Below are 25,263 nucleotides of genomic sequence, written 5' to 3'. Positions count from 1 at the left end.
GAAAAGAATAGAAAACAGGAGAGAAATCCCTCATCTAAGGGTTTCTGCTTCACAAAAACAAAAAGTCAATCTACAGATAAAATAAAAGATGGAACGAATAATTTCCCCTTGCCTCAAATTTATTTAACTCACTAAGCCTTAAATCATATCCAAACTATCTTAACTAACACGCCGTTTTCCATAGTCTTAAAAAAAAGAATTATTTATGTATGAAAAATGTGTTGAACGCATTTGGAAATTAATTTTTAGAACATTTACCTCTTGACAGAAATATATTTTAGAAATTTGTTTTAAAAAAAGGAAAATATAAAATAAACGAAAATTGTATATTTAACTATTGATGTGTGAATTTAATAATTGCTTCGACATATTTTGGCCCTCTTAAAATATATATTGTCATCCTCAGATGCTCACCAACTTCGGGGACCCACCATTCTTCACCCCTATGGCCCTATGGGTCTTTGTTCTGCCCATGTTGGTACTGTTTAAGATTCCTTCGGCCAAAAAAATTAATCATAGATTCGGCCTTACCGAACACAAAGGCCCACTTGGCACTTATCTCCAATTTTCTGTATAAATATAATACCATTTTGCTTATGATGCATAAAAAAAGTAACAACAACAGAAAAATATCCGTTCAGTTTTTCTATATTCTATATGAATACAACATCATTAAGAAGTATTCCGTATATTTTTTTGATTATTATAAGTATATGTAAAATGTGAAACTTTATAAATTTTAAAAATATTTTGACAAAAAACCTATTAATAGTAAAAATACAAATTAAAATATAAATATTTAAAATTTACAATTAAAAAAATTAAAATGTTTTTAATGATAGTATTTAGATGTAAATATTTTTTATACTTAATACTAATTAATAAAATTATATTTTGATTAAAATAATTAAAAAAAAATTATTTTATCGAACTATTAATTTAAAAAAAATAATTTGATATAAAATTTTACAAAATGCATGTCATAAAATAAAAATATGTAATTGTATAAGAAAGAAATTTTTATATAAAATATTGCATTAAAGACTCAATGAATCGATTTGATTGTGACTCATTAAACAATAATGAAAACAGAAAGAATATTTTATTTTATTTTTGTATTAAAAAAGATGAAATATTTTTTCAAACTAAGAATAAATATTCTTGAAGGAATAAAAAAAAGAACAAAAGCTCTCACCAACCCCCTCAATATAAATAAATGAATGTTCAGCATGACCACAGCATAAGTGTAGAGAGAGAGAGAGAGAGAAATGGCTTGCAGGCAATTGTGGGCTTCAAGAGCTGCCTCTTACCTGAGGATCTCTGTGTTTCACAGAGGCTTTTCTAATGGTAGCATCTCATTCTCCTTCATCCTCTTCTTCTCTTTGTGATCTGCTTTTCATATGTTTTGTTTAATTGACTAATCACTTACAATTGAGTTGTTGTCATGTGTTATGTTGTGGATCTTGATCGATGTAATTCAATGTTTCATATTAAATCTCATGTCTCTTCTCTTCTGGATGGGAAATTCACATTTCTTCTTATGTTTTCTTATGTATAATATGGCATCATAGTTCTAACATATAGTGTGGTTTCCGCCATGAATAGAGATCTCTCTTAACGTCTTTGTCTCGTTGGCATTGCTCTTTCCACCTTTACATTATCTATATTTTAATGGCAGGGAGCTTTCTAAGCGGTGGTGGGAAGGGAAAGTGCATCACCCAGTCACCCACCCACCAACAAAATAACATTAAAAATGCCCTGTGCCCAATTTTTTATGATTAGTTTTTAGCAAATGCTAGGAAGTTAAAGTAGAAAAGTTTTTATTTGGGGTGCATAAAATTGCACTACTCATAATATTTTTTGTATTCCCTTATTATTTTCACAATAAATACTTTATTTTTTTATTTCTTAATCAGCACACTCACTAGTAAGTATGACCCATAGTTTTTTTTTTTTTAACCTTTATTAGTTTTCCACATTCTTAATGGCATGTACTATCTGTGGCCTACTTAATGGGCTGCATTCTGGACCTAGTGGACCTTATTGGCCCAATTAGTTACATCAATCAAGCAGCAGAATGACAAAACTGGAGCTGGTAATGGATAGTGATAGAAGGGGGAAAATAAAAAGAAGAGATTTTTTGAATACTAAATGTATATAAGAAACCAGGATAAATTCCAAAATTAAAATTGAAATATTTCATGTTTGTATACATTTTCAGAGAGTTTGTTCCCGAAAGTTTGAATCTTGGGTTGTAGCTATGCTGTTGTTTGTTGCATTTTCAATGTTGAAGCTTTAGTATTACTACATCAGAGCAAAAGGTTGTTTCTCGTTTTCTAGTGCATATTTGGAAATTTGGTGGAGAATTACTTTTAGGTGTTTTGGTCTTTTATAGAAAATTTTACATCAAATAAACCATTACTTTTCATTGCATTTTTTACATAACTTTTATCAATTGCTTCTCATTAAGGTTTTTTTTTATAAAAAAAATGTGCTTCTCATTGGGTTATATATTAAATTTTGCCTAACTTAATACAAACAATACTCATTAATCCCAATTGGCTGGGTAAACATTACTTAACAGTTAACTCATTGCTTCGAGGTAATTTTTCCAAATTAGATTCTGCTCAAAAGTAATTCTCCTCCTTGAAACCAAACAAACCCTTTAGTATTCCACAATCTACTATCCAGATCTGATGGGATCTTGAAGTTGCTTAAATTCTGTTCTTTCCTGAACTAATATTATTTAGGTACATTACATTGGAGCTTTATATGTTAAAATTTATGTAAAATCAAACTCTTGGATCATCAATATCATTGTTTGCTTGTAAACATTTTGGAAAAGAAGTAAACAAAATTGCAATTTGTAGGAGGAAAATTATCTTGGTATGAGCTTGCCTGATTGAAAATGCCTCCTGTGTGCCTGTTTAGTTTTATATCTTGAATTTAAACATCGTATGGGTTTTGGTGATTTTCAGATTCATTCCATATTCACATCTCCAATTATATGCTAAATGTAAATGTCCATTTGAACATGTAGAATATGAAAATGATTATTTTTGTAGTTGTTGCAACTAACATTTCTGAAGTTAATCTACATAATGGCTTCAAAATGTGAAAAGAACTCTTTGCTTTAAGTGATTAAGTTGTTGACTTTTAGTTATCCCTCTAACATGCCTTCTTGGCTTCTTCTATGTTGTACCTCCAGTTATTAAAGATTTCAAGTATGTTGATTCTCATGAGTGGGTGAAAGTTGATGGAAATTACGCAACCATCGGCATAACTGATCATGCCCAAGATCATTTGGGTGATGTTGTATATGTTGAATTGCCAGAAGTGGGAGCAGCTGTGACACAAGGAGGTAGTTTTGGTGCAGTTGAAAGTGTGAAGGCTACTAGTGATATTAACTCTCCTATTTCAGGAAAAGTTGTTGAAGTCAATGAAGCGCTTAACAGCTCTCCTGCTTTGGTGAGTTTTATTGCCTCATTCTCAAATACTCCCTCCGTCCCAAAATTCTAAATTGACTGATGTTCTCACTTTTCAATGAGACATTAAAATATTTATTCCAATTTTGTCCTATAATAAATAATGTTGTTGAGGAAGACTTAATAATAGATTTATTGAAATTAAGAGAGACAACACAGATATTTAAGTAAAATTATTCTCTAATAAATGTTCATTCTCTTGGAATTCTTATTTTATTGGCCTGTGTGAAAAAATCTTAAACATCAGTCATTATGGGACAAAGGGAGTAACTTTTTACATGAAGTACAAGATGTGTATGCTGAGTTTATGTGCATTAACTATTTTTTTTTCTCCTGTGTACCAAGTGTTTACATGCTACATTTTGGATCACTATGCCTATGTAATGCTGAAAGTATTGCCATAAATTCTTTTTTTTTTTTATCAACACCTAGTGTTTTCATGTTGTCCTACATTTCTTCACACAGGTCAATTCAAGCCCTTATAAAGATGGATGGATAATTAAAGTTGAAATAAATGACAGTGGTGAACTAAACAACTTGATGGATTCAGAACAATACTCCAAGTTCTGTGAAGAAGAAGATTCCAAGCACTGATGGTCTTGCCAAGATCTTTCAGCACTCTCCAATCTCCATGGTGTAGATCATGTTTTTATTGGGAAAGCTGCTAAATTACTTATTCCTTTTTCTCCTTGTGTCATGGTTTGACCACTGCTCTATTTTTATTTTTCATAAGCTTCTGAACCAGTGGGATGATATTTTTCACTCTTTGCAATGGAAAAATGAAATTGATAAAGAGGTAAAATGATGATGATGATAGCAATAATAACTTCTAGTTTTCTGTCAAAGTTATGCTATTTTTGTTAGATGATGTCTATAATGGTTTGATAAATAAGATGGACCGTAGTTATCAAGAATTGAGATTTCAAGTTTCCATATTCTTTACACAAGATAGACATCATCTGCGTATATTGCATATAACAAATTATTCTTATTGCTACAGTTGGTCACTAAACTCCGTGGATTCTAAGCAATTTCTTCGATGATCATGTGGACGTCTCTTTCCTGAAAATTTCAGAAATAATTCAATGGGAAAAAAACATGTCTATTTGATGTAAAAAAAAATAATATAAATTTACTTATGACGCTAAACTATGAGTTTAATTGATGAAATCATTCTTAAGTCCGTACGTTTCTTTCTTCACATCAGCCCCTAGTCAATTTTTGGTGCCATGTAAGTCTCATCTTTCACGCCTCAGATCCACCTATTGTGCGCCATATTCATTCATTTCTGGATACTCTAAGTCTAGTCATATGGTGTCTCCATAATGGTAGTGCAATTACTGGCATGAGCCATTGGTGATTAATTGTATTCGGAAAGCATATTTTGCTGAAAGGTATCATCTTTATGAAATGAAGGATCCATCTTGTGAAAGAAATTAAAAGCTCAACAATCCTGTTTTTTTTTTTTAAGTAGAATAATGCAATATTATTCAGCCTAAGAGGATAAATGTAGTACATCAGCAGCTAAAAGAGGTTCCAATTAGTAAAAAAAAATATTAGGTAAAATATATTTCAACGCATATAACGATATAGTACAAGTCATGGAAGGTTTCTGTTAATGTAAGAAGAATATAGTATTACGTTATTATATTGAGGGAGGTTTGTAAAGGTTAAAAATGGGAAGTGCATCATGTATAAGTGTAACTTTGTTGAATCTTAGAGGATGCTGATGTAATTTGCCCTGATAATAATTATATGAAATACTTATATGCATTAAAGGGTCATAATGCTATCCGCATTTGTGTCCATATCATATCAAGGTACTCAAATTACATTGGCAAAAAAAGGTAGATCTGTAGCACACATCCTGCTATAAATTACAAAGTGAGATTGTCTTGATCACGAAGGTGAGGTATAACAAACAGATCTTAGCACCTCATATTTCATTAAGTGTGACAACAATTCTTCGTGGGGTAGGATGATCCCGATGTTCACAGAGCCATATACCCTTGAACATAAAAAGAAGAAATAAATTATTATTAGCTTGGATGTTACATTGGGCCTGTTTGGATACAAGCCATAAACTCTTTTGAGAGCTTCTCTACTGGAAATATAGAGTATATTTCCAAACTGAATGCCAGTGAGAACATCTGCAAATAGTAACTAAATAGTTATTCATGTCAACCAAACCAACTCCTTTATCACAGATCCAATCATAAACCAACATATATGATAGATATTAAACACTATCATATTAAAATTGTATTTTTCAATTTATAAAGATTAATTTTATTGAAGAAAACCCCAGTACACAATATATGAAATTTCATACTTCATTTCCTCAATCAAAACTTACATAGCATAGATGGTTCACATTCAACTCCTATGAAAATCAGTTTTTCATCTGTTCTTACAAGTAAGAATCAATGGCATTGTCTTGTTAGTTGCACAGTCAAGATCTATAATTTTGTCTATCCTTGTTAAATTTTACTGATAAACCCTATCGTTTTATACATGAACTTAGTCTCAAGTTCAGGCATCATGAACGGCAGTATTGTGAGATCTTAAATCTGTTCGTGAAATAATAGGTTTATCCTAATCAGAAATAGTGTATTATGAATCAATCATTATGAAATATATATATCCATCACTCCCCCGGTATATGGCATCACTAGTGAATTACTGGAGAGTGGAGAACAGTGTTATCAATGGCAGAATATAGCGGAAGGCCAAAATTCCACCATATAAACACACATTGCGGCCTACGGCAAGGCATAGCACACCTCCCTTCACAAATTGTCTATGGCAGTCAGCAAAAATTCCACCATTTAACAACATTGCTGGAGACAACTACTTTTGGAACACTATCGACAATGGAAGCATTGATTCAACTCCTTGAATGTGCCTGTGCATAAAATAAACATGGGTAGCTGCGGACTTTTCATGCAAGGCCACGAATCTTTTAAGAATTGCTCAGCAACAGGAGTGTTCATGGATGGATTCACAAAATTCCAAAAGTGCAACGAAAATTAATTCGTTATCACAGAGCTCTTTATCCCAGCACTTAAAAGGAGTCCCCCACCCCCTCCAGTCTCTACATATATGTGTGCTTGTGTGCATCTAGTAACAATATAGATATTAATAAAGATCATTTTTGATACATCATTGCAAAGATGAATTTTAATACCTGCTATGTGCCCATGTTAAGCTTCCCATTTGTAATGGGCACCCTAAAAATGTAAAAATACAATATGTAAGTAGATGATAACATAACCACATGTTTTCAGCATGATGAATAAAACTGAAAGATGGAAGTATTTCTCACGCGAGTGTACAACCAAACATCGATGATTTAATATGAGCTGGCATGTCATCTGGCCCTGCAAAATTTCAAATCCAAAACCATTTGTCAAAGATGCACAGTATAACTAACAACTTAGTTATGATATTATGAGACATAAAAAATACAGGCACTGGCAAATATATTAGCACATAATCTCCAATTAGAATTTCAGAAGCTAAAAGGAACATGTTCAGGTGAGAGGATAAGAATGGACTATAAAATTCATCTAATCACAGAGGCTTTCTGGTGAATATATGAAGTATAATAACGATTCAAAAACAGAATCACATTATTGAAGCTAGATCAGCTCCATTTAATTAAAAAAATTAAAAAGCGATAACAAATATTGAGAACTAAAAAAACAAACAAACAAAGTACTAACCCTCTAGAGTATGCTTCCATGGAGCAGATGAATGCATCAAATTGGTGATAGAAAGAAAGAAACCTCAGGAACTATCCGATTGAGGAAGGTTTCAGTATCATCGCGAACATCGGAGTCGTAATTCTCATTGATGGTAAGAGAAGCACTGGTGTGCTGCACTGTCGTTTTAATTCCACATAATAATTTCCAAGTTCAGTGAATTGAAAACAACTAACTTATGCATGATTTTAAATTGCGGTTGCGGCAAGTCAAAAATCCTTTACGCTACGGGCAATTGCGGGAAAATGCTGCCAAAATTGCGGTGAATCAAAATACCTTTATGTTGCGGCCCCAATTGCGGTTGCAGACCGCAGTTTAAAACATTGTTATGCGTGTAGTTTGGTTATATAGTGTATAATAGAAATTGTGTTTTTGTTGTTTATTTGGGATGAAAAACAAAATAATAAAAATACAATTTTGGTGTATATTATATAATAGAATCCTATTTTTGTAACTTTACTTTTCACTCTAAGTAAATAATGAAAAAATGATTTTATTGTATAATAATTTAATAGAATCATATTTTCGTTTCTTAACTTGTTTTGTCCTGAAAATCGAATCCTCCTCCATCACACCCTAGTTATGTCATACAACAAAAAAAAAACATCAATCTAAACCAAAGCTTTATCAAACCTTTTGTGGCATTGATAAAAAAAAATACAAACAGTTGAGCCATACACATGTGTCGAAGTTTGTTGTCACCACCACCAAGCTCAAGCGGGACGATGTCGTTATGGCCAAGGTCGACACCACCGTCAAAAATGATTTGGCAAACAAGTACGCCGTTTTGAATATTCAAACATGTATCACTCCCTATGGTGGGGTTAATGATTTGACAAACAAGTACGCCGTTTTGAATATTCAAACATGTATCACTCCCTATGGTGGGGTTGCGTGCGACAAGATGGTATTAGATCTTGAAGGGGTGGGTTGTGTGAATATTGACTACGGAAGGGGTGGTGCAGCATGATTTGGTCGTATATTCAAACTATGATCGGGTGGGGAAGCGCAACATGACAATTCTCGGAGGAGGGCAATGCTACTTGGTTCATGGGGTTACGGGAGTGAAAAATTGTAGTGTAGGGATTTTATAAGTGGACAAAAGAGATATTTCATCCCATTTAGTATCCCGAGAATGAACCTCGCACTCGACCTTGTGAATGTTCATTCATAGACCTAACATATTTTGGTCTAATTAAACCTTAGATTTAACGTATTCAATTTAAAGTATCATTAAGAAAAAATTATTTACTTAATTTAAATTTAAGAAATAAAATAAATAAATATAGATAAAATTAAAGATTAGACCAAAATTATAAATTTTTAAAATAAGAGAACCAAAAATCTCTATTTTAAAATAGGAAGATCAAAATTTTGAATTTGAAAAAATAAAAAAAAAACTAAAATTATATTTAAACCTAAATTTAATATAAAAATAGAAAGAGGAGTGAGACTATTTAAGTAAATTTAATAATACAAAAATGAAAAATATGCGAACCACTATTATACTAGTGTAATAAGAAAGGGAGATATGTTTAACAATTGACCCTTTTAAATTCTCTGAGATCAGATAAATGCTACTATGAACCACTTTTATAAACTGTAGTACTTAACACTAATTAATTGTTAAATTTGGAAATGATATAAGTTAATGTAGTATTTTCATAAAATTTTATTGAATACATAACATTATATTAATAACAATAATTATGTTTATAGATTTCTTAAAATAATATTGATAGCCCAGTCAAAATAAAATATTGATAATAAAATTTATATTGCTTATGTAAAACCTTCAAATCTTAAAAAATATGACAATTTCCTACCTATCTTTCATTGAACATTATTATTTTTATCGGTCTAAATAGTCTGGCAAAGAGCCATAGACACCAATCAATTAAAATTCATCATAGGAGTTAATAACAAATCATCCTCCATTAAAGGAGTTAATAACAAATCAAAATAACTAACATGAGATGACAAAGATAAGCCATATTTGGCAAAGGAATTGGCCAATTTGTTGGTTTATCTGCAAATATGCCCTATAAAGCACTGCGAAACTAAAGCTTCACTCCAATGATCTCATTAAGAAGGTCACAAAACTAGCTTCCTTAATGATCAACATCATCCAATAGTTGAATAGCCTCAAGGCAATCAGACTCAACTATCAAAGTGTCTACCTTCAAATACAATGTCATCTTCATCGCATAAAAGATGACTTGTAGATGAGTTTCTAAGATATGGCAATGGTCAAGTCTTTTAGAAAAAGCTTGGATAAATTTTCCATCGCTATTGTGAATGACAGCTCCACAAGATGCAAAATCTGTTGCATGAACATAAGAACCATCAAAGTTAAGTTCAAAGAAATCTTTGAATAGGATTTGTCCAACTATCAAACATATCACGAGATGAAAAAGAGTAGGTAGGCATAAAATATTGCGACTTCCTTATTCGTAAGTTGTTGTGTTTTGGATAAAGACTTTTAAAAAATTTGAGAATTTAAAATGCTAGAATTTGAATTGCTTTAATTTATAATTATTTCATTTTAAAAAAAATATTTTACTTGGTTAAATTACTTTAAATTTCTTAAACATAGGACAATTCAATTTTCATTATATATAAATTCTAATTTTAATTTGTCTGGTTTAAAAAATGTTTCCTAAATTTTAATTATTTTTTTTAATTCTTAACTTGGGTTATAAAAATATTTATTTATTTATCTGATTTTCACTATAAAATATATTAAAATGGCTCGCACAAACGACATCGCAAACAAGATCGTTGTGCGACGATTTTGGTTTACGACATCCATCAGTAACGCAAAACCGCCGGTGCCGACGAGCCCGCGACGGCGGAAACAGCGTAACCCGCGGTGGCTGTTTCAGTCAGCGAAGGCGAGAGCCTCCACTTTTCAATCCATACATAAAAAAAAAACTCCTTGAAGAAGAAGAAGAAGAAGAAGTGAGCTTCCACTTTTTTCAAACTCTGTCTCCCACGATACATCATGAGCAGCCACGTGTCTCTCTCCTCCTCGCTCTTCTTCTTCCCTCCCAATAACAAAAACCCTTCCTTTTCATCATTCTCAGTAAGTATAAGTATCTTTACTTTTGCTCTCTCACTCTCCTCCAAGTTTCTGACTACGCTGTTTTTGTTGTTGCAGCCTTTTCGTTGGAACCAAACGGTGGCATTTGGGGTTCGCAAAACGCCACGTTTTGTGGTGTGTGCTGGCCCTAAGAAGATATTATTTGGCAAAGAGTGCAGAGAAGCCTTACAAGCTGGGATTGATAAACTTGCCGATGCTGTTTCTCTCACCGTTGGACCCAAAGGTGTATATATATATATATCGATATGGACTATGCTTAGCAATTTGATTATTAACCAAACCATTGTTATTGTGTTTTTTAATTTGTTGCGTTACTTAATTGCTATCATATTCAGTTGCATTTCTGCCTCAACAATGGCCAATATCTAGAATCTCTATCTGCATTTGATTAAGTGCGTGTTTGGGTGAGCCCTTGCAAAATTGGTTTTGATGAAATTGATTTTGAAGTAAAATGATTTATGTTTGGACGTTTTTGTCTCGAAGTTAGCAGTAAAGCTCAACTTAAATATTTTTTTTAATCCAACATAAAAGCTACTTGGAATCGACTTTAGACCCGAAAATCATTTGCTCAACGTGGGACCAAACAAGTGAACATGTTTGAATTCATGTTGGATTATCCAAAAGTCATGTTCAAATTCCAGCTAATATGATTTTAGGTAAGTGTTCACATGCTTGGTTTCACTTTGAGAAATTACATTGGATCCAAAATCGATTGAGTTGAAGAAACTTTAGGTAAGTTGTGATGTATAAATTTTTTTGTATTGCATACTACTAACTTGGTTTTATAATTAAAACATTAAACATCTGGACATAAATTACTTCACCTCAAGATCAATTTCATTCTGAATTAATTAAGCAAACGCGCACCCAAATACACAAAAAATTAACTAAATGCATGTTAGCTGGTATTTTAACATGATTTTGGATGATCCAATATGAACCCAAACATGCACTGAGTGCATTTTTTGTTTTGATTGGGCTTTGGTTTGATTGTAAGCTGTTTTGTACACAACGTAAGCTAATTTGAAGAAACACTAAAAGCCTCACAATTGCTTTGTTGAGAATCATAATAGGATCAGGATAAGGTTAGAATAGGATCAGTTTCGGATTTTGTCTTTATTATCAAATCAGAATTATAAGAACAATATCTCCTATAATTAATTGTATTGATTGTAATTAATCTATATAAAGAGGCACCACTGTGTAATTCAGACACTCGGTTTCAGTCAAATACCTCTATTCTATCTTTCTTAACATGCTTTAAATTATATTTGAGCTGGAAATTCCTTGCTTTCAAATCTCAATATTATTATATAGTCATTGGTTGATTCTGGTCCAGTGTTTGTTGTTTTTTCTTGCTTATTTGTTTCATTCCTAACCATGCAGGACGAAATGTTATTCTTTCTGAATCTGGAAACCTTAAAGTGATTAATGATGGCGTTACAATTGCTCGATCCATTGAGCTTTCGGATGCAATTGAGAATGCAGGTGCCATCCTAATTCAAGAGGTTGATCATGGTTGTTAGGATTTTGCCTCGGGTTAAATGGATAAAATTTGAGACAATAATAACCAGAGATGTATTTATGTTATTAGTTTTCCTCCTCGTAGGTTGCAAGCAAAATGAATGAGTTGGCTGGTGATGGTACTAGCACTGCAATTATTTTGGCTCGGGCCATGATTAAGTCTGGACTACTAGCAGTTGCTTTTGGGGCTAATCCTATTTCTTTGAAGAAGGGGATGGAAAAGACTGTAAAGGAGCTGGTCAAGTTCTTGAAGGAGAGAAGTGTTCCTGTTGAAGGAAGGGAGCATATTAAAGGTCTTAGCTTCTGTTTGTTTGAATTTTGTAAAATTAAGGGGTTTTCTTCACAAGAAGATGTTGAAGATATTTTCCTTCTCTTTTGCAGCTGTAGCCTCGATTTCTGCTGGAAACGACGAGTATGTTGGTAACTTGATTGCTGAAGCTATGGACAAGATTGGTTCAGATGGGGTGATATCTATTGAGTCTTCCTCATCATCTGAAACCTCTGTGATAATTGAAGAAGGGATGAAGGTAGAGATAATGTTGAGAGGAAAGAGATTACGAGAAAAGACACTTTGAATAATAATATTTCGAGTACTGTAATGTTTACCATGTGATATTATGTTCTTGTAACCTAGACCTAGAGCACTACTTATAATCCTAACTAATTAGGGAAAATAATAATGAGATAATGAAATATGGTAATCAATCCTATGGGAAACTAATCTTAAAGGAGAGTCTAAGTAAGATGCTCTAAAATATGATAAGATATTTTTATATATTCTAACAGATAATATTACTCAATAACCAACATCAGTTTTTCTTGCTCATATCTGAATAATCCTTGTGTTTTGCCCTATTACAGTTGTTGTTTGTCCTTTTTGTACAGTTCAATAAGGGTTACATGTCTCCTCACTTCATTACAAACCAGGAGAAGTCCATTGTAGAGTTTGACTGGGTTAAAGTTTTGGTAACTGATCAAAAGATTTCAAATGTCAAAGAAATAGTTCCTTTGCTGGAAAAGGCTATGCAGTTGAATGCCCCACTCTTAATTATTGCAGAGGATATCACAAAGCAAGTGTTGGAGACCTTAGTGGTGAACAAAATGCAAGGATTACTAAGAGTTGCAGTTGTAAAATGTCCAGGATTTGGAGGTGCAAAGAAAGCTTTGTTACAAGACATTGCACTTATGACTGGTGAGTTCCTACAGAATTTGATAATCTTGGTTGATATTTCTGCCAACTTCCTCTTATGTTTCCTATTTTTGAATTCTTTTTGTGAAGTCTATGCAATTTGTTTGAGACAAGAAACTTTTCTGTCATTGCTTTTTGTTTTCATTTATTAATTTGTTTTAGTTAAGCAGTTTGACTGCATTGGGCACTGATGTGATGCCACCTTGTCATTTAATATTTGCCCAGGTCTTGGTTTCAAAATTTGCAATAAACCTTGTGTGATGTTTCAGGTCCTCAGTTGACTGTTAATAGAAATAATTATTGATAAAGACTTGAATTACATATGGGGGATGTTAAATTTTGGAGTTGTTTTTTGTGCATGGCATGTGACTATCTGTATGACAGTATGAGGATACTTTGAAATTCTGATTTTGTTTTCTTAAATATAACCATGATGTATTTTTTTTTCCCATATCTCAGAAACAGTCTTTCTGTCTAGCCTTGTTTAAGATCAGCACACTTTTTCTGTTCTGCTTGTTTGACCTCATGTTGACATTAACACCACAGGAGCTGATTTTCTTTCTGGAGACTTGGGTCTCACACTTGATTGTGCCACATCAGACCAGCTTGGCACTGCACTGAAAGTGAGAATAACCTGTAATGAGACAACTATCATTGCTGATCCTAGTTTGAAGGCTGAAATTCAAGCTAGAATTTCACAGATAAAGAAGGATCTTAGTGAAACAGATAATGCAAACCTGTCAAGAAAGCTCTCAGAGAGAATTGCAAAACTCTCTGGTGGTGTAGCTGTTATAAAGGTACCTAATTCAGTAAACATGTCAGGGGCTGTCTGTATTCTGGTGGCCTTTGTTCTTTACTTTGCTAATGTTACTTTATCATCTCTTACTCTTGGGTTTTACTGGATCATAGTGTTATTTATTGCTTTTAACTTGACTTGAGAAATGGATTGTTGACAGTTTGTCACCTACTAGCCTTCTTGATATGTGATCTTGTCAAAAGTGAGATCCTACTAATTTTTTCACTAATCACTTCTATATCATTCATGTTATATTTATTATAATATATCATCTATTTGTTGCTTATCTTCTCTGCAATAATTTTTCTTCTACTTTTTAATTTCCTATTTTCAGTCAAACCAATTATTACAATAATATCTATATCATTCATTTAACTAATGACTCAAAATGGCCCATTGATTGTCTAATAACTCAAATCAGAATTGTGGTCGTTCTATTTTTATCCCTATCAATTGTTGTAGGGTTCTGAATTCTATGAGATTGAGTCTTGCAAAAAATGAAAGATAATATAAATCTAGATTCTAGATCTCACACCACGTCAGTTCCCGCATAACATTCTTGTCTGAGGTTGAGTCTTGACATATCAGTAAGGTTGGTGCCTTGTGACTTGGAACAGGTTTAATTGTGGAAACAAACTCTTTGTTTGTGGTGGGTGCCTCATGCATTGGGCTGCCCTTTTATTCATAATATTTGTGTGAGGATTTCAAAAATAAAAAAAATTAGTAAAAATAGATTTTGAATTGATTTCTTTATTTTCTTAGTCATAGGGCTTTGTTCATCATTAATGTTGGAAAGTCTCACATCACCTACCTTAAGATATATCTATTGGGAAACTTCACTTAATGTCAATTGATTTAACACGAACTCTAACATGGTATTACCTCAATTAGTAGTATGCAGTTCATGTACCTATTGGGCAATTTCAGTCAATGCCATTTGGTTCTTCTTACAACATGGGTTTGGGTCTAATTCAATCCTACAAAATTAACTTGTAAGGTGAAGATTGTTCCCCACTTATATACTCTATCTCGACACTATCTCTAGCTAATGTGGAACTTCAACATGCTCCTCTCTTGTCCACTGCTACCCGCCACAATGTGGGATTTTATCACACCTCTCTTTGCGCACAACTACCTAGGGGTAAATACAATTAAGATGGCTTTCCAACACTCCCCCTCACGCTCAAGGATACCTGCCTAGAGCATGAGAAACACAAGGATCCACCAATGCATTTAGGATATACTCTGATACCATATTAGCAAACAAATTTGAATAACCAGTTGCATCAGGGTCCTTACTTTTGCTAGAAACAAAATCACCCTTGTTTGTCCAACTCACAATATCAACTTCTGTGTCCTCAAAGACTTTGGAGGGTTAATTTGTTCATCCAGAAAGTTCTCCACCTTAATGATGGGCTTCTCACAGTGACCCATGTTATTTAAACCCTTTTATTGCACCTCCTCCTGCCTTGATGCAACCATTTTAAAGTAGGGACATAAGGTTGTATTTCAAAAACTTTAATTCGAGCTAAGTTATGCACCACATCCTTATGTCCAATTCACAATATCAACTTCTCACAAGAGTGAAAACTTAGCTCCATTTAAAGTTTTTGAAATACAACCTTATATCCATATTTTAAAAGGATTGCATCAAGGTAAGAGGAGGTGCAGTAGAAGGGTTTAAGTAACATGGGTCACTGTGAGAAGTCCATCATTAAGGTGGAGCGCTTTTTGGATGAATAAATTAACCCTCCAAAGTCTTTGAGGACACAAGAGTTGATATTGTGAGTTGGATAAACAAGGGCGATTTTGCATCCAACAATAATGAGAACCCTAATGCAACTGACTATTCAAGTTCTCTTGTTAATATGATATCAGAGCCTATCTTAGATGTATTGGTGGGTCCTTGTGTTTATCACACTCTAGACGGGTAGCCTTGAGCGTGAGGGGGAGTGTTGGAAAGCCGCCTTAATTGTGCTCACCTCTAGGTAGCTGTGTGTTTGAAGTCCCACATTGTGGTGGGTAACCGTGGGCAAAAGAGGGGCATGTTGAAGTCCTCACATTGGCTAGAGATAGAGTATATAAGTGGAAAATAATCCTCACCTTATAAGTCGGTTTTGTAGGGTTGAGTTAGACCCACAACCCACATTCTAACAGTTTTAAATGAAAACTAACAATTAGCTTGTATCCTATAAAAGAAGTGAAGTATCTACTACATGATCCTTGTATAGATTATGCATGAAATCTAGTAGGCCATCGTGTTAATTGCACAGATCTTACTGACTTTCATTTGTACAATTTTTTATTGCAATTCGTTGTACAGATAGAAACAACTCTCTTAAATTTTTTCCACAATATGTTACATTATTTTCATTCTCATGTGTTTATTGCATAATGCAATAACCAATTGCGTAGGTAGGTGCACATACTGAGCTAGAACTCGAAGATAGGAAACTTAGAATTGAGGATGCAAAGAATGCAACATTTGCTGCCATAAGCGAGGGAATTGTTCCTGGAGGGGGTGCCACATATGTCCATCTATTGGACTTGATACCAACAATAAGGAACTCCATGGAAGATCTAGATGAGCAAATTGGTGCTGATATTGTAGCAAAGGTGTGGTACATTTTTTACTATACTAGTTCTCTTTCTTATCTTCATATATTTCTTCTCCTATTGATTTTACTTTGTAGTGAATGTTCTAAGATTATTTTTATGTAAAATGTTTCTTTCCATGAAAAAATTTAAATTAGTAGAGTGTTGACTTATGAGATTTGAATCTTTTGAAATCCAGGAAATTTGCGAGTTTTCTTTTTTAAATTCTTGTTTGTATTGTAATTGAAAGAAAAGCTTTTATTTCATAAAGTATACCTCATTATTTTGGGTGAAACATTCACTTACTACCTGTATAGCCTAGTCAAGCACATAAAAAAAGGTTATTCCATATGAAGTATGAACTTGTCTGGACTCTGGAGTGCTTTTAACATATGTAAGCGGTTGCACATGAATCGTTGCAGGCACTCCTTGAACCTGCAAAATCAATTGCAACTAATGCCGGAGTTGATGGAGACATTGTTGTCCGGAAGACTAGAACACATGATTGGAGAACTGGATATAATGCAATGACAGGCACGTATGAAGATCTTTTGAATGCTGGAGTAGCGGATCCTAGTCGTGTTGCAAGATGTGCTCTTCAAAGTGCAGTTTCTGTTGCTGGTGTCATTCTAACTACTCAAGCTATTTTGGTGGATAAAATAAAGAAACCGAAGCCACCTGTACCCTTGGTCCCTGGCATAACTCCCTGAGACAGAGAAAACAGTTAGTACAATTTTGAAAATAGAGTTTAGTCTTTTCCAGTGTCCATGCCATTGGTTTAGTCAAAGCTTGTGAATGTCCCTTGGGTTGGTTAGTACTCCAGCAGCAATAAGAATGCTCGTTTCAAGAATGGCAAAGCCAGAGGTTGTTGCTTCTTACACGAGTTATGACTTGATGAAACCCATGTGTCATGAAGCAATAGGAACAATTAGACAATTGATGAAGTTCAAAGTGCATTCCACTGGGAATTTTGATTAGTGTTAAGGTTTCTTTCTTCGTTTAACCGATTAATTTTGTCGACACCTATGTTTTTTTTTTTTTAATTCAAGTTGTTGACACCAAATTGGTAATATATTAATAGTTTTGTTCCATAAAACCGGTAATACGATATTATGAGGAGATTGTTGATAATAAACTCTAATTTGGGTGCTTGTAGTTTGCTGTGTCATGGGATGATTATAGTCTATATGCTTCAAAATAAGGAAGTATAAGTGTTGCCTTGTGGGTTAAACAGGGTGTGCCTAAGTATTATAAATTTTTTAATATTATTTTCGATTCTTACATATAATTTTTTTTAACCTAAGCGGTTAATTTAAGGAAGACAATTACTTAATATACCCCATCCAATTTTTAATTTTAGTTTTGTGGTACAAAGTTTCTTTGTGCATGTTTTATTATGAGTGACTAAAGAAGTTTTGATGTATTTGTCAATGATCTTTTTTAATCTAATTCGATGAGTAGGTACACCCGCTAATAGATTGGATGTTGAAGGCTTACGTGCTACGTGGACTCGCGGTTTTGTTGTTTAGTTACTGAGTATGTTATATGCTACCGGAATGTCAACTATCAAATCAAGTTTCAAACTCAGTCATAATACCGGAAAGAATAGGCTTTTTCAAGTTTTTGCTTTTTGGGCATGTGTATGTGGTTTTGCTTGTTTGTAGTTGACAGGTCTCTTTCTTGTCCTTTTGATAGATACTTTGTAAATAAAGTAGAAAATGATTCAGTTCCTTGACTATAATCCAGTTGACTTTAATGTATACCAACTATATCTTTAATGACTTTTACTATATACAATTAAAGTATAATTACAACTATGTGGAGTTAATTGCTTTCATGAACTATGACCATATATATTGCAAAGAATTACCAGTAACCACTGGTTTTCTTTTTGTACAGACACGTGCTTTTACTTTTCTCCAAACCTAACTTATTTTTCAATCCTCTCTATTTAACCAATTTTCCTCAAAACATAGACTAGGCACAGTTCAACAGTATGTTTTACTGGAAAACAGTACAAACCTAACTCATTTTTCGATCCTCTTCATTTAACCGATTTTCCTCCTAACAATCTAGACTATGCACAGTTCAGCAGCGCTTTTTACTGGAAAACAATAACGGAAGTCATTGCTTACTTGGCTGATAAACCATTTTTCTTGTTGTGAATGGTCTTATTTTTTTACGGAAAAATAGGTTATGTAATGACAAATGTAAAATTATTTTATATTATCATCAAATCATAAATTATTATATATAATAAGTTTTTATTTTTTTTATTTTTATGATAATTAACTTAAAATTCATATTAACGATAATTTCTTATTAATTTTACGTTATAAAAGTTTTTTACACTAATAATCCATGATCATTAAACTCTTTTTTAATTAGGATACTAATTTTTGTCTTAACCAAACTATTTTTTTAACCCTCAAGTTTATTATGGAGAAATGAACCTTGACTAATCCAAAGTTTAATCGAAAGAAAAATAAGATATGACAAAAAATTATTTTCGCTAAGGATCAAACTCAAATAATACTCGAATGATTCAACCTTAACTTTAGTACATTAACTACCCATGTCTAATCACTTGCTTAACCAAATTATTTTTGCGCTACTCATGAGGTTCATACTTGTATTTTCTTGATCTTAGAAGAGTAGCAATCTACATATGACAAATGCATCTTGTTTCAACTTTCTACAACTACCCCTACTTCTTTTCAGGCCCAGCCCTGAGCATGGTTTGACAATGTGTAACATTCTTGATTTTTAACTTTTCGACAACTTTCACATTACGACACTTCACATGATGGCACTCCACTCAACATTCTTATTGGTCAGAACCCTCCACCGGTCAGAACCGTTGGTAGGTAACTGTTGTAACAATAGTTTATGGTAAACCGAAAAAATTATTGGCTGAGTCGCGGACAATGTCGCTTTCTTTAAGACGTTTCGTGGCACTGCCAAAAATTATGCAAGCAGACTATCAACCACGAAGTCCCCAGGATAAAACAACCCAGATCACTGTATAAGATTCCCACTGCACTGAGGGAACCTTTTCTAGAATTACACCCTCTTGTATGACTTGAAAAGTCACTCTAAAGCCACCCAAAAAATATGACTTGAAAAGTCACTCTAACAGCCAACCAAAAATATGACTTGAAAAGTCACTCTAATAGCCAACCGAAAAATATGACTTGAAAAGTCTAGCCAACCGAAAATATGACTTAAAAAATCACTCTTATAGCCAACCGAAAATATGACTTAAAAAGTCACTCTTATAGCCAACCAAAAATATGACTTTAAAAAGTCACCATTATAACCAACCGTAATTTTACAGCGATAGAAAGAAAGAGGGAGAAGTTTGCCGGAAATGCATCGGCTGAAATATGGGAGGGAGAAAGAAAAGTTGAGGAAATGCTTCTCAACTGGGGCGAGGAAAAAAGGAGAAATGAGCTCTCTATATATAGGAAGTGAAACACTATTCAAGTGTTTATCCTGAGCGATGTGGGACTTGAAGCCTTTTTTTTTTCTTTTTTTTTCAAACTTTCATCCTTTGTTCTAAGCAGTAACCCTTTCTAAGACCTCAAAAATTATCTCTGACTGCTTTCAGGATCAATGACTGACCCTACAAACTAATACGAGACTTTTCAACGTGTTTTGTCCTTACCCACACTACGACACTTCACGCGATGACACTTTATTCAACTAAGGAAACTTCCCAGAAGGTCACCCACCCCATAACTACTTCAAGTCAAGCCCACTTAACTGTGAAGTTCTTATGTAATAGACTATCAAAAAGTATATGTATCTTCTTGGTATAGGTAGTACCAATTAATTCCTTTAAGTCATCCTTAGTTGTATAGTCACATACCTGCACAACCTTTTGATCCCTCTCATTCTAGTGTGACTCGATCGGGGTATTACATGCTCACTACCTTTCGCCTGGTTCATCCTCGAATCACACTGTACTGAGAGAGAGATATGCTTTGATACCATTTGTAACATCCTTGATTTTTAAATTCTTGACGATTGTCACACTACGACACTTCACGCGATGACACTTTACTCAATACCTTGTTGGTCATAATCCTTCGCAGGCAATCCTTTCTGAGACCTCGAAAATCAACTTTGATTGCTTACCCTTCGTAGGTAACCCTTTCTGAAACCTCGAAAATCAGCCCTGGCTACTTTCAGGATTAATGGCTAACCCCACAAACCAACACAATACTTTTTAGTGTGCTTTGTTCTTACCCACACGCTTTCTGGGAAATTTCCCAAAAGGTCACCCTTCCCATAACTAGTTCAAGCCAAACACACTTAACTGTGAAGTTTTTACGTAATAGGCTGTCGAAAACTAGATGCATTTTGTTGGTATAAGTAGTATCGATTAACTTCTTTAAGTCATCCTTAGCTGTATAGTTTCATACTTGCACAGTCTCTGAATTCCTCTCATTCTGATGTGATTCAATTAGGGTGTTACACAGTACACCCGCACTGGGCCCATGTTGGAAAAAGGTCCCAAAAAAAATTCCAACTTTGATATTTTCAAAGGAAAAACTACATGTGTAACCTTTTGTTTCTCCAACTTATCCTATTCAACTCTCCATTAATAACTTAATCTCATTCCAACTTCCCAACTATTTGAAGATTCAAATTTTATTAAAACATTAAAATAATATCACTCTTTTCTAGGTCTATGCCTTTGTGGAAGCAACATGATTTTTTCCCCGGCAACAAAATTGGATAATATGGAAGCCAAAGAAAAAAAGTGATACTGACACTTTTTTAGATAAATACAAATACAAAAGAAGCTAATCTAGTTTGTAGCTGTTGAAGTTGGTACTAGATAAATTAGAAACCTTATTTTCATAAAACAAGAAATAATTCATTACTTACTTTAAAAATTAATAACAAAAGTGTGGTGGTAATACTATGATAAAATTAAGAATGTTAGTATTCAATTTAATAAGTTTTAATTATAGGGATAAAATTAAGAATGTATCACACATGTAGGACCAAAATATGTTTTAAACCAAATTACTTTATAGCATTCAATTGTTGCCCAAGTTTTTTTTTAATATATGCAAATACAATAAATTAGACAGGAGTGACATTGATATAGTTTCTAATATATTTTTTGACCCACTTTTTATCATTAGTTATTTTCATTTAAAATTATCAAATTATAATTAAGTAGAAATTTATTAAATAAGGAGTAATACTTACACAAATTTGTCACTTTTAATATTGTGATTCTTAATAAATGTTAGTGATTAATAAAAAATATATATTTAACAAGTATCTTGCTAATATGTATCTAAAATATAAAGTTAAATGACACTTGCCCTTATCCTAATTTTCTAATAAAAATGCAACCTAGTAAGTTGTTATTTTTGCTAGAGAAAATTGTTGTTAAATGAAAAGACATTTATGTCTTAAAGATGAATCATGATTCCTAATTATTTTGGTTAGATGTAAATAAATACAAATAATAAAAGTTACATTTGATATGCTATCATATCATAGTTTGTCTCCATGCGTTTGATGTTTTTAGACGATACACTTATAAAATGATTTGATATAACATTTAAGTAGTGTATTTAAGACCTTAATTTAATACTCTATATTTGAGATTCTTTCATATAGAAAACATTCTCCTAGAATATGTCAAAATCTTATAAAGAATAAAAGAAGTCCACAATTTAGAAGATGTTGATTCTCATCAAAAGACGTGTCATATTGTTACAGACTTGCTATAATGAAAGAAGTGACTTTCTTGCTGAAGTACAAGACACACTATCCTATCAACATGAGCTTTGCATGGAGAAAAGACGTGCATTTAATGTAAGCATTAAATGCTTTAACAGACTCAAGACCTTATACAAAGAATGAAAAATTCAATCGTTGAGAAACAATGGATACTTGGAGATGAAGACGATATATAAAATAAGTTTTGAAAAAATAAGACACGAATCATCTAGGTGAATAATTCTTTCATTATTTCTTGTAAAACTTTCTGTGAATTCTTGTAAAGATACAAAACTTTCAAAACCCTTTGTATATCTTGAGAGAAAATACTAAAAGTGTTAAGTAATATATTCGTCTTTTAGAAAATCATACTCTAGTTGGTAAGCAATCTTCCAACAAATCATGTTGATTTATTTAGAGCTAACAGTAACTAGAATAAAAAATACTGAATTTAAGTCAAGTTTGGGGTAGAATTTATAATTGTAAGAGTTAAAAATAATAATAAATAATACTTGTAACTTTGATAAGTTAGTAGAGACTTGGTGGTTATCAAGAACTTGACGTAGTCTTATGTTTAAGCCAAATCATTATAAATTCTTTATGTGCTTTCTTATTTATTTAATTGACAAAAGGATTTTGAATTTGTTGTTAGAACTTTCAAAGAAAACTATTTTTCTCATCTTCTGATCTTTTATATTTCTTAGACAATATATAAATGTGTTCTATAGTCTTAAAAAAAGTTTTAAATTTTCTAAAAACATAATTTAACTCCACCTTTTTATATTATTTGCTTCTACAACTATACAACTTTAATTATTAGAGTTAAGTTATTTAAAGTCTGTATTTTAAATGAATGATCTTTGTCAATGGAGAAATGTTACTAAGATACTTTTTAATACACTCTTTTAATATGTTTTCTATTATTACTTGAAATTTATCTAAAAATATAATTTTTTTATATGTTTCACTTGTAATTTTATAGTGTTTAAAATAAATTTTTGTCAATAATATCGAAATGTGTTGCCGGACCAATGGGATCTAACTTAATTGATAAAATTATCTTTCAACATTGTTTTTATTTTTACCGTTAAAAAAAATTGGATCAGTACAATTTATATAAATATAAATAATTTACACTTTTTCTTAAACTTTTTCTTTAATTCACACATACATCTATAAGTAGAAAAATGACCGCGTGTATGACACAAGAATAAAATTTTAAGAACTGAAGCCATAAAGGACTAAACATTTAAACCATTAAATTAGCTAGTCTCACTGTGGGACTAGGACATTGGAAGAAATGGGAATTACTGACTAAACACACTAAATACTTGACGTAAATACCCCATGTCACACAGAGAAAACATAACTTTTGATTAAGAAATGAAATGATACATATTTTTCTTTTTTGGTATAGAAAAGAAATGATATTGGCTTGATTTGCAAGCCAAGTATGCTAATCAAAGGCAGAAATAAATGCTTCAAAGATACAGCACTTGGCTTCAAAGTATCAAATATTTCCCATCACACTAATCACAATCGTCCCAGTAGGCACTACCCTATGATTCATATTATATATCTGTATTAAAAATACACATTATGTGACCCTACATCATTATTGTTCTACAGATTGTTCCACCCACTATACCTTACAATTTATTGTATGTGACGGGATAGCAATGGCCTGGCAGAAGCATAACGAAACAAAACAAATATTTAAAATGGGTTGATACAAGTCATAATAAATTATATTTTTAACAAAGTAATTTTAAAGTTTAAATTTTAATTTTTTTGATATAAAATAAATTATGTTAAAAAAAATACTCATATTATCTGTGTTTATGATATTTAATAGGGATTGGTTATTATTTTTTCCCATTAATATTTCATACTAATTTAATACCGTAATAAGAAAAAAAAATGAAACAACAAAGATGATTAATTTATGCTTTCCTATTAAAATATTTTTACTACAACAGTTCCATGACCCACCAATAATCTACATATACCTCGTACAGTGGATGGCACTGGATGCAATGGCGTGGTTATTACTCTCTTTTTAACCATCATAGCATTGTTGATATTGGGTGATATATTTATGACGTCTATGCAACATAATTATGGAGCCTATAAACAATAGAGTTTCTGTTTAATCCTATAAATACCATTGATTATTATTATTATACGGATATTTTAATGATATTTTTGTCATGAAAATAAAATGTGAGACTATCCATATAATATTTGAGGGTTTTAAAAGATAAGATTCACTTTAATAAATATTATATATTCTCATGAAAACTAAAAATATTTGGAAGACTAAAGTGAAGATGTTTATGGACGACAAATGAATTAGAACTTTAGAAGTACTAGATGAAAAGTTGTAAATATTATGATGTGGGAGATCTAGATGAATCTAGCTCCATGTGCTTTAGTAATTTCTGGAAGAAAAAAATGGAAGTGAGTGTATAAATAAGTATTTTACTACTCCACCTACCTCAAATTTGCATATATAGTTTAATGCATATATCTAAAAGTAAATACAATATGATATATACAGTGAAAGAGTTTAACTCAATTCATTAAATAAAATATATGTGTATATATGTTAATAAAATAATTTAATTGAATTGGTTAAGTAAAATATACATGTGTTGTAAATTTTGGTTCTTATTTTTGCTTTTAAGAATTAAAAAATACAAGTTTACAAGCTTCATATTTCTCATTGAAAACCCTTAATTTAATTCTTAAAATTGGTGGTCTTATATTACCTATTATGAGTTTAATTTAAATATGTTAGTATAAAATATTCAAGTTTAATTTTTATACATGGTTAATATAAATTTTTGAATTAGTATATAAAGGAATAGAAAAAAAATATCGAGAGAATTTTGACAAAATTTTAGGAGTGTTAATATAATTTAGTAGAATGTTAGCAATATTTTTTTTCACATACTTTTTAAAAATTGATTAAAATTTATTAAAAATGATCTACTTTAGTAGATTTTACTTTTTATTTATTTAATACAAATAAAAAATAAAACTTACAAAAAAATAAT

At 32.1% G+C, this 25,263-nt stretch overlaps 2 protein-coding genes and 1 pseudogene across 3 annotated transcripts; 2 read left to right on the top strand and 1 right to left on the bottom strand.

Moving 5' to 3' along the window:
- The first annotated feature begins 1,229 nt into the window (after window positions 1-1,229).
- LOC100792708 (glycine cleavage system H protein, mitochondrial-like) lies at window positions 1,230-4,327 on the top strand. The gene is made up of 3 exons (NM_001255478.2): window positions 1,230-1,347; window positions 3,209-3,468; window positions 3,951-4,327. The coding sequence occupies exons 1-3, from the start codon at window positions 1,269-1,271 to the stop codon at window positions 4,077-4,079; spliced, it is 468 nt and encodes a 155-aa protein (NP_001242407.2). The 5' UTR covers window positions 1,230-1,268; the 3' UTR covers window positions 4,080-4,327.
- Window positions 4,328-5,244: 917 nt separating this feature from the next.
- Window positions 5,245-7,931, bottom strand: LOC100795687 (UPF0047 protein C4A8.02c-like; annotated as a pseudogene).
- Window positions 7,932-10,011: 2,080 nt separating this feature from the next.
- LOC100795157 (chaperonin 60 subunit alpha 2, chloroplastic) lies at window positions 10,012-17,552 on the top strand. Of its 2 annotated transcripts, XM_003556620.5 has the most exons (9): window positions 10,012-10,334; window positions 10,410-10,575; window positions 11,739-11,860; window positions 11,962-12,169; window positions 12,258-12,403; window positions 12,762-13,068; window positions 13,612-13,862; window positions 16,277-16,477; window positions 16,879-17,552. In XM_003556620.5, exons 1-9 carry the CDS (start codon window positions 10,254-10,256, stop codon window positions 17,164-17,166), a joined length of 1,770 nt encoding a protein of 589 aa, XP_003556668.1. In that variant the 5' UTR covers window positions 10,012-10,253; the 3' UTR covers window positions 17,167-17,552. The 2 variants fall into 2 exon arrangements, with proteins under 2 accessions (XP_003556668.1, XP_006605502.1); XM_006605439.4 differs by lacking the exon at window positions 10,012-10,334 and having other exon boundaries at window positions 10,437-10,575; window positions 11,739-11,840.
- The last annotated feature ends 7,711 nt before the right edge of the window (window positions 17,553-25,263 follow it).

This window comes from Glycine max, chromosome 20, assembly GCF_000004515.6.
Source record: "Glycine max cultivar Williams 82 chromosome 20, Glycine_max_v4.0, whole genome shotgun sequence".
Lineage (NCBI taxonomy): Eukaryota > Viridiplantae > Streptophyta > Magnoliopsida > Fabales > Fabaceae > Glycine > Glycine max.
This window is presented reverse-complemented; position numbering and strand designations above follow the sequence as displayed.